We start from the raw sequence: 10,137 nt of genomic DNA on the forward strand, positions 1-10,137 counted from the left end.
GATACATCTTGAGTCAGAAAGAGCTAAACTTGAGGCAGAGGAGATGGTAGAACTGCTTAGTGATTTTGACTGAAAGATTTAATACCATCCGAGTAAGGCAAATGTGATAGCAAATGTTCTTAGCCGAGAGTTACTTGGCTGTTTATCTCACATTACAGTAGAAAAAATACCAATAGTGAAAGAGTTTTATAAGTTAATCAATGAAATCTTACAAGTAGAATTCTCTTGTAAAGTTACTTTAGTGGCACAAATAAAAGTGATACTTATATTTTTGGAGCAAGTGGCACAAAAAAAAAAAAAAGACCTAGAGTTGATGAAAATAATAGGAGCAATTCAGCAATGTAAGAATGATAAGTTTATGTTTGACAATAGAGGGATCCTCCAATATGGCAACAAATTGTGTACTGAAAGGAGATCTTATGAGAGAAGCTCATAAGCATAGTATTCGCCCTAGAGCTACCAAAATTTATCAAGATCATAATTGGTGGCCTTCTATAAGGAGGAAAGTAGCGCATTTTGTATCTGCACAAAAGGCAAAAAAGTATTGGGCTTTGGTGCAACCTGTGTTGAAAAATAATAAGATTATTATTATTATTATCAAAAAGAATTTCATATCAACTTTCATTTTGAAAATGGTAAATAGAAATGATCATTTTATAATCAAATTTCCCTTTATACCTCAAATCTTGAAGGATCAAACTTTTCAGGATCTGGAAATATTTCTGGGCTATGGTGAATGTTTCTGAAAAGTGGCAAAACTTTCCATCCTTTTGGGATTAGATATCCTGAAAATGAGAATTAAGTAAATAAGAAACTATTGCCATAATTGATAAGATGTTTAATAATCTGAGTTAAGCCTCTTAGAAAGCTTGAAGACAAAAACCCAAAAGAATAAAATTTGAAAAAAAAAATCTCAGTTTCTGCATTTGACACAACTCACTGACCTTCATATTCAACATCCTCAACAGCTTCTCTAAAAGTGAAAGATAAAATTGAAGCAACTCTCAGTGTCTCTTGAATCACCCTTGTAGTAATTGGCATCTTTTTGGTATCTGCCCAAGTGAGAAGCTCTTCCTCACCACCCTTCTCTTTACTTGTTACTATGTCCTCTTGCTCTTCCTGCAAAACCCAGAAGGCAGCACACAAAACAAGGTCATTTAAATTATTATTATTATTATTTTATATTTTTCATTCTACAATAATATTGTAATAATGTCAGAATTTAAAGACAATACTCACAGTGACAGCTTGAAGAACACTGGGGTTTTCTCCAAGGTACTTGAGAATCCATGTTAGAACACTAGCAGTTGTGTCACGAGCTGCAAAGATTACACCTATAATATTATCAGCTATTTGATCGTCTGTGAGGCCTTCTTTGTCACCCATGAAGGATCCAAGCAAGTCATTTTTATCGAGCTTCATTTGCCTTCTGCTAGAGAGAATTTTTGCCAAGATCTGAGCAAGTTCTTTTCTTGCTTTCATGGATTTGTTGAAGAGTGTCCCTGGCAGGTTAATGGGCATTGAATTGTATCCTTTCTCAAGAATGTAGTAACATCTCTTCAGATCTTCTCTGTATAGGAACTCATCCTTTCCAAATATTGAAAGTAGTGCAACGTTGAATGTGTACTGCATCAAACAAGCAAAACCAGTTCAGTTCGTAGGCAGAGAGAAACAGAGCTTCTCTGTTTTAACTGATAAGAATGCAAGAAAATGGAAGAATACGTACAGTTTTCATTTCCTGGAAAGTGTTTATAATTCTTCCTTCCCAAGATTTTAGAGAGTCTTTGGCAATGGATTCAATATCACAGACGGTGGTTTTGATTGCTTCAGGAACAAAGGCACGAAGTACAAGTTTTCTCAACTTAGCATGGTAATCTCCCTGGTGAAAGAAGATGGCTTGTTTGCCTAACATCCTCTCTTTACTTGCAGGAAATGTTGGTTTGAACAGATGAGCTCTTGTTACAAGCACGAATTTAGCAGCTTCAGGACTTGAAATCATCACACAGGGACAACCCAAGATGTGGGTTTTGAAGACAGAGTCATACCTACATCAACACACAACAAAATCCCATTAGCCCATTAGCAGAATATGCAAAAATTTCAATGTTAAAGAAAAATTGGTAGTCAGTAGTCACCTCTTCAGTTTAGAGGCAAAGAAGACATTTGGGTTTTGAGAGTAGAGTTGGAAGGTTTTGCCTATGTAAGGCCAACCCAATGAGCCAGGAGGGAGAGGCAAATTCCGGGGATTGAAATCAAAGAATTTGAAGATAGAATGGAAGAGAAAGACAAGGAGAATTGAAACAAAGAATAGCATAAACAATAAGGAAATGAATTCCATAGATGGTGTTTGTTATTTTGTGTGAATCAGAAGTAGTAGCAGAAGTAGTTAGCTAAGTGGCAAAGAACTTGTGTGGAGAAAACAAGTGAAGAAGAGACTTATTTATAGGCTATTGGGTTAAGAAAATAAAACCCACAAAAAAAACCCAAATATTTTTTTTTTTTTGAAAAAAAATAAAGGAAAATATAGTTAGCTAAAAGTAGGAAAGAGAGAAAGAGAAGGGGAGCTTTCAAATACAGCTTGAAATCCACACGGAATCCTGGTCCAGCTCATGCATGGTATTAGGTATGGTGAGTTTTACAGTTTTGGTCATGAGAGTTAGCACGTGCGAAGAAAGACACATGGAGAGTGTGAGAGAAAATTTGACCAGAAGAAGAGAGGGGTGGGGTTGAGTGCTCTATGAGTATGAAGAGGGGGATGGATTTTGATTATTTTAATAACCCATTTGAATTTTTAATCATGTAATTCAAGTGAATTTGAGATACCCTTTATGCAATTTCAATAATAATCAAAATCATCTTTTGTCTCTTTTATATTCTCTCTCTTCTCTCCATAGTTGAGTTGTGTGGCTTGACAGTGGGGCCTACATCTATCAAAATCATCATTATATATCTCTCCCCTTTTTGTGCCCTGTTGTTGTACAACTTGTACGTACGGGCTCCATCCTCCTCATTCTCCGAAACCTCATTTCGATCTCTCCCCTCTTTCCTTTCTTTCATGGTTAATTTATAATATACTTTCCGAAATTTATTAAAATTTATAATTTAATTTTTACTATTTTAATAAAAAATAATTTAATTTTTAATATTTTATTCTATTGATAAAATGATTTTTATGTTAAAATTTACTATTAAGTTAGAATAATCTAATCATTTAACTTTCAATTTTTATAATAGTTTATTCTTTTTAATTTAATATTTTTTAATAATTTATTTTTTATAATTTTAATATTTATAATAATTTAATCTTTTTAATTTAAATCGGTCTTTTTCAATCGTAGTTGATTAATAGTAAATTTAATAAGAAGACTATTTTGTTAACTGATATTGCACAAGAGTTATTCAAAATAAGCTATGAACTGTTACTATAAAAACTATAGAATAAAGTCACATGACAAGAATCTGATAAATGGATAATGCAGTACTGCCCAAAGAAAGAAAGATTCGGACAGTTTAAACACTTGGTTCGTTATCAAGACTCTTCTTCCCTTGAATAGGATGAGTTTTCGCATAAAATTACCGTTATGAGACATAATTCAGTATATTCCATTATGCATATAATAGTGAGATTACCGACCTATTAGCTAGCGAAATCTCATATTAGACAGTCATCTACATCATTGCCGGATTATCAGAAAATGTTATATTTATCTCCATCTTCTTATAATATAAAAGAAGAGCGATCACAGATGTAAAGGTACGCTATTCTTTTACACAACTACTTTCAAAGTTCTTCATTCACAATATTCTCCAATTTACTGACTTGAGCATTGGAGTGGTTGTCGTGGACACCCACCACCTCACGTTTTCTTTCTTGCAGGTCCAGCCAATCATAGCACAACCCTATTTTCTGGCCACGTCATTTGGTTCCATTATTGAGAAATCCATTGAATCTTTCCTGTTCATTTGGATTAAAACCAGTCTCTTATTCCTTTCCTTTTAAAAAAGAAATCTCTCTCTCTTCTCTCTCGAAATGGTCGGTGGTTTATGAGTTGTTGCTAAGGTTGCTACTAATGAGGGCATCATCATCTCTTCTGCTCCTGGCAATGGGCAAAACATGCCCTCAATGGTCAATGAAGCATATCTCAACAACTTGACCAACAAGCAGATGCTCCAATACATCCAGAAGTTGCAGGCTACCCTTGAACAGTACAAGGCTCGAAGAGAGGCATTAGTCACGACTCCCGGGGGAAGGGAAGAAGCCCCCATCAACACCTAGAAGACTCGTACAGAGGTGACTAAGAGACCGTCCAAAGGGAAGGCCAAGGTCGAAGAAGATGAATCAGACGATACTCCGAAAGGTGTGGACTGAAAACCGGTATGACCTGTTCAAAAGTACTAGAAGGAACAAGAGAAGGACTTTGGCATGGAGGATGTCTCATCTCTTTCAGATGAAATTTTGGTAAAAATATTCCCAACCAAGTTTAAGCTACCTAGCTTGGACAAGTACGATGAAATAGCAGATCCCAGAAGCCACTTAGCGATCTTCAAGACGACTATGCAGCTTTAGGACATCAATTACTTTGTGTTGTGTCGAGTGTTTCCTTCAATACTCACAGGTTTGACTCAAAAATGGTACCAACATTTGAGCTTAGATGTAATTCAAAACTTTACTCAGTTTGCTACATTATTTAAATTCAGATTTGTTACATGCATACCTCCTAAAAAAATTTTCTCTGACTTGCTAAAGATTTGCTAAGGAGAGGGCATGTTTTTAAGGAGTTTTATCTCACGGTTCAACACTGAAGCAATACAGGTGGAGGAGTTAAATCATGAGATAGCATGTAAAGTATTAAAGAAAGGAACGCGCAGCATCAAACTCATGGATTTCTTAATTAAAAATCCAGCAGCAATGTATCAACAGTTGATAGATAAAGCACAAAAGTATATCATGCTGGATGACGAAGTCCAAGCACTGAGAGAGGATAAGAAGGCAAACCAAAAGCAAAGCCAAAATCTGAAAAGGCGAGGATATGAAGGAGATCACAGGAGTTACCTCGTCTCCCAAATGAGGAATGACCAGAGTACGTATAAGAATTATACTCCATTAAATGACTAACTGACACATATTTTAATGTGGATCAGAAAAAATGACAAGAAAGTCAGGTGGTTGCCCAAGCTCAATCTCGAAAAGGAGAAAAGACGAGACAAGACCAAGTACTGCAGTTTTTATGAAGACCACGGTCATACAATGAAGGAGTGTTGACAACTAAAAGATGAAATCGAGAGGCTGATAAGGGACGTCACTCTTTGAAGTTTACCAAGAAGGGTAGGGAAGAGAGGAGACCTAAATCCAAGACAACAAGCCCCGAAACCACCCCTGACCGAGAGCTTGTCGAATCATTCATGTAACCACGAAAGGACCTAGTGATAATTAGGAAAAATAAGCAAATTATAGATGTAACAGCCAGTCTAATAAGCTCGGCGAGAATTGAAAAGGATCATTTAGGGTCTTGAAGGTCATTCGCCAGAGTCCTATAAGCCGGCCAAGTTAGATGGCAAATTATTTTTCATTCTTGGAATATATATAGTTTGAGAAAAAAATTATCAATAACAGTTAACGAGGTATTTTTTCATGTGTTATGCTCTTTCAGCAACAAGGAACGTTGGGATTACCTTCCTCAAAAAGATTAAAGAGAAGAAAAGGCCAAAAGGTAGGTTCCGCCAGGCCAAGCCACAATCCAGACATTGGTCCTACTAATCAAGGCCACAAGGTAAGTCTCACCAGACCACAATCTGGATATTAATCCCACTAATCAATGCCACAAGGTAGGTTCCGCTAGGTCAAGCTAGAAGGTAGGTTCTGTTAGACCATAATCCAAGTGTTGGTCTCACTAATCAAGGCCACAAGATGAGTTCCGCCAGGCTAAGTCACAAGGCGTGTTCTGCCAGATCATAATTCAGGCGTCGATCCCACTAAACAAGATCACAAAGCAGGTTCCACCAGGCCAGGTCACAAGGCAGGTTCCGCCAGACCATAATCTGAGCGTCGGTCCTATTAAACAAGGCCACAAGGTGGATTCTGCCATACCACAATCGGAATGTCAGTCCAACTAAACAAGGCCACAAATCGGTTCTGCTAGGTCAGGTCACAAGGTGGGTTCCATCAGATTATAATTCGGGCGTCGGTCCCACTAAACAAGGCCACAAAATGGGTTCTGTCAGGCCAGATCACAATACTGGTTCTGCCAAACTACAATCCAAGTGTTAGTCCTACTAATCAAGGCCATAAAGCGGTATCTACTAAACCATACCACAAGGCCAAAAGACTGGGCATTGGTCCCACTAATCAGTACGCCAGAAGACCGAACGTTGGTCCTACTAATCAAAGTTATCTATGCCAAACCACAAGGCGAGTTTTGTCATGCTGCAATCTGAGTGTTAGTCTCGCAAAACAAAGCATCTTCTATAAGGCTATCGGGTGAGCAATCAATAGGTGAACCTGTGAGTGCCAATCCCCAAAAGACGAAGGTTTCAATCAAAGATTGATGTTGATGGGGTGAGTCTTATGACCAAGTCTCCAGACATGCGACCGAGTGTAAGTCCCATATCGCAAAATTTCTCTGAGACATTTTCATGATTGGAAGGCGGGAGTTCACTAGACCACATGTCTAGGTATTGATCTTGTTTTGCAAAAAATTCTCCAAATTATTTTATTACCACTAACCAGGTCTTAGGACCTACTAAGTGAATCTACATTAGCCCCCTTTTTTTGGCAAAAACAAGTGGTCACTAGGTTTATGGTTTGGTTGGGCAGTAGCCCCTTGATCAATTGTTAAAAGATTATTTAAGTCGTTGGTAGCGATGAGGACATAGGACAAATACGAAACATACAAACACATAAGAATATAAATGCAGAACATATATTTTCATTATGAAAGATTACAGGGGGAGAAGGAGGACTTCAGTTTATTCCTTGCAAGTCTCTATTAGATCAGAATTTCTTAAACACCTATTACGTCATTACTAGAGACCCGGTCAGTGGGGTTCTCCTCAGCTTGTCCCCTGCCCTCATGTTTGACCTTATCCTTCGAGAAGATGTCGTTTATCTAGGTAAAACCTTATGAAGAGGGTCGTTTCTCCAACTACCTTTCTAGCCTGACCCTTAGAATCAATCTTGCACAATCTAATCCCCTTCCAGGGGTCGTGGCACTAAAAACCATTATAGTATGGCTAGTTGTAGTTCTCAGTCAATACATAGAGCTGGGCAATATGCTTGCATCTTCTTGAAGACCCGTCTTTAGCTGCTCTTTGTAGACCATATGATATCCTTGCATGGATCTGGTTATTCTCGGAAGAAGAAAAGAAAGTATCCCTATTCATTTATTCCACAAACAATAATTGTAAGTAAAAGAAGAGAAAAAAATATTTTTATACAGTGGCGTAGCCAGCAAAGCTTTGAATACGACTCGAGAAATAATACAATCATCATGGTCAAAAGCAGGCAAAATGATGCAAACTGTAAAGACCAACTAAATCTCAACATGTATCCTAGACCGAAAATGCAAACTGTCACCTTCGAATATGAAGAATTGAAGATCAATGGGGGACTTTTGATATTGCACAAGAGTCGTCCAAAGTAGCCCATGAGCTTTCACCACAGAACAGACCATGTGGTAAAGATCTGATAAATGGGTAACGCAGTAATGTCCCAGGAAAGGAAGACCCGGACACCTTAAACACTTGGTTTATCATCAAGATTTGCCCTCTCCTGAATAGGATGAGTCTCCGCATAAAGTTACCGTAATCAGGTACAATCTAGTATATCTCAATTATGTCTGTAATTATGGGATTACCAACCTATTAACTGGCAAAATTCTATATTAGGCAGCCGACTACATTACCACTAGATTATCAGAAAATACTATATTTATTTTCATTTTCTTACGGTATAAAAGGGAGCGATCATAGAGCTAATTACTCAACTACTCTCAAAGTTCCACATTGGTCATTTTCTCCTGTTTATTGACATGAGCGTCGGAGTGGTTGTCATGAACACTCGCCATCTTATGTTCTCTTTCTTATATATCTAACCAATTACAGTATAGTCCTATTTTTTTACTACATCATTAATAAAATAAAATTTAAGAATTAAATTATTTGTTATTTAAAAAAATAAATAAATTTTGAGTTTTATTAAATTTTAGAGATTATACTGAATTACTCCTTTCATTTTTTCATCTGTCGTCTTTAAAAGTTTTTTTTTTAATTTCTAAATAAATGACGTTTTATGATTTCTGTAATACCCGGCTAGACTCCAGTATCGGGATTCCTATCGTCCGGTGAAATCTTGGATGTCGGAGGCCTCTAGAAGGGTAAGAACCATGTTTTTATAAAATGTTTTAATGTGTTTTATATTTTAAACATGAAAGAAAATGAGTTTTTGCATGAAAATAACATTGGAGGAAAACTCAGGTTCGGCCGCCGAACATGGCATGCATGCGGAGGCACATTCGGCCCCTGAACGTGGCCTGGCCAACCACTATAAAAGGGTCCCTTAGCCGAAAACGGGCGAGCTTTTCTCCCCTTTGTCGGCCAAGGTGAGTTCTCCGCCGTCCCTCACCAATCTTTGATGTTCTTCCTCTAGATCTTTCAAGATTTTCATTTGTTTTAACTTTGTTTTGAAGATTTGAGCTTTTGAGCAAAGTTTTGGAGCTTGGAGGTTCAAGAACCCAATCTCTCCCAACTCCGAGTTTAGGTCGTCTCTCTCTCGATCTTCAAGAGGTAAGAGCCGATCTTAAACTCATTGCATGTTTTAAGTAAGTTTTAAGTAGATCTATGGGTTAGAATGCATGTTTAGGTTATGGTTATGTTTATGGGTATAAATGTATGCTCATGAACAATGTGGATGCTTGTTGTGTTGTAGATGGGGTTTATGATGGTTTGAGGCCCCTAGGAACATGTATACTTGTGTATGTGTGTTGTAGAATAGGTTTGATGCATGTTTGTAAGGTTTGGAGGCGAAATGTGCAAAGGGAGCCAAGTTTCTGCCCTTTGGCAGAAACCAGGTTCTGCAGCCGAAGGAACTTTCGGCCGCCCAACATGCTTGTGGAGGCAGCCTTCGGCTGCCGAAGCTTGCCCCCGAAAGGAGACTTTCGTCTCTGTCTGGCAGTTTCGGCCGCCGAAACTGCCGCCAAAACTGCCGCCGAACATGCATGAGTTTCGTCTCTGTCTGGGAGTTTCGGCCGCCGAAGGTGCCGCCGAACCTGCCTGACTTTCGGCTCTGGAGGGACTTTCGGCCGCCGAACCTGCCGCCGAAAGTGCCCTGTCCAGGCCTCCTTTGCATGTTTTTCTATGGTTGTTTCATGATGTTTTAGGGGGTTTTTGGGGAGTAGTTTATAGTTATGTTCTAGTATGTTTGGTCCCTCATTTGAGTCCACCTGTGTAGGTTCGGACCCGAGGAACCGAGGACCCCAGCAGTGAGTTCAGCTGCTTTGGTGTTGTCAGAGTCAGCCAGAGGTGAGTGGAATCAAACTTAATCCTTTAAATTGAGAAATTAAATGTTTTATCATGTTTCATGCATCATGATTATGCAATAGGATGATTGCATTAGTTTTCACGAATATGCCGCATTGCATCGATTGTTGTTGATGTGGGTGAATGTTAGATGACCCAATTAGTCCATGACAGGAAGACTAGGACCCCATTCTACGGCCTGGCACAGAGTAAGGAAAGACCAGGACCCCATTCTACGGCCTGGCATGGTTATGGGACTCGAAGACCAGGAGCCCAGAGGAGGCCCTGGGATAATGGTAAGTAATTTATGCTATGGCAGGAAGACCAGGACCCCATGCTACGGCCTGGCACAAAGTTAGCTTAGACTAATTGGTGACAAGTTCACCCAACCCTTATGTGAATTGTCTGTGTTATGATGCATTTCATTGAAGCATAGTGTTAATATGTTTTATAGTTCTACTCACTGGGCTTTTAGCTCACCCCTCTCCCTTTTACCCCCAGGATTTGCAGGTACAAGATAGCTCAATGAGGTGATTTGCATCTTCAAAAGTGGATTCACCCATAAGAACTCGAGTTAAATATTATAATATATTAATGAAGTGATACTGTCGCGTGTCTATAAAA

General features: G+C 38.5%; 1 protein-coding gene across 1 annotated transcript; it reads right to left on the reverse strand.

Annotated features, from left to right (window-relative positions):
• Positions 1-310: 310 nt before the first annotated feature.
• LOC122724855 (abscisic acid 8'-hydroxylase CYP707A2-like) lies at positions 311-2,419 on the reverse strand. The gene is made up of 6 exons (XM_043960758.1): positions 2,136-2,419; positions 1,727-2,045; positions 1,240-1,626; positions 945-1,119; positions 679-785; positions 311-561 (listed from the first exon to the last, which is right to left on the reverse strand). Exons 1-6 carry the CDS (start codon positions 2,336-2,338, stop codon positions 493-495), a joined length of 1,260 nt encoding a protein of 419 aa, XP_043816693.1. The 5' UTR covers positions 2,339-2,419; the 3' UTR covers positions 311-492.
• Between the last annotated feature and the right edge of the window lie 7,718 nt (positions 2,420-10,137).

The sequence above is a fragment of the Manihot esculenta genome, chromosome 10 (assembly GCF_001659605.2).
Source record: "Manihot esculenta cultivar AM560-2 chromosome 10, M.esculenta_v8, whole genome shotgun sequence".
Lineage (NCBI taxonomy): Eukaryota > Viridiplantae > Streptophyta > Magnoliopsida > Malpighiales > Euphorbiaceae > Manihot > Manihot esculenta.

Excerpts from the sequence above, each read along its gene's own strand:
- LOC122724855 (XM_043960758.1), bottom strand. The coding sequence starts at position 2,338 with ATGGAATTCATTTCCTTATTGTTTATGCTATTCTTTGTTTCAATTCTC. Across the intron at positions 1,120-1,239 it reads GTGTTCTTCAAGCTGTCACT|GAAGAGCAAGAGGACATAGT; the intron begins GTGAGTATTGTC and ends TGGGTTTTGCAG. Across the intron at positions 562-678 it reads TTGATCCTTCAAGATTTGAG|GTTGCACCAAAGCCCAATAC; the intron begins GTATAAAGGGAA and ends TTTTCAACACAG.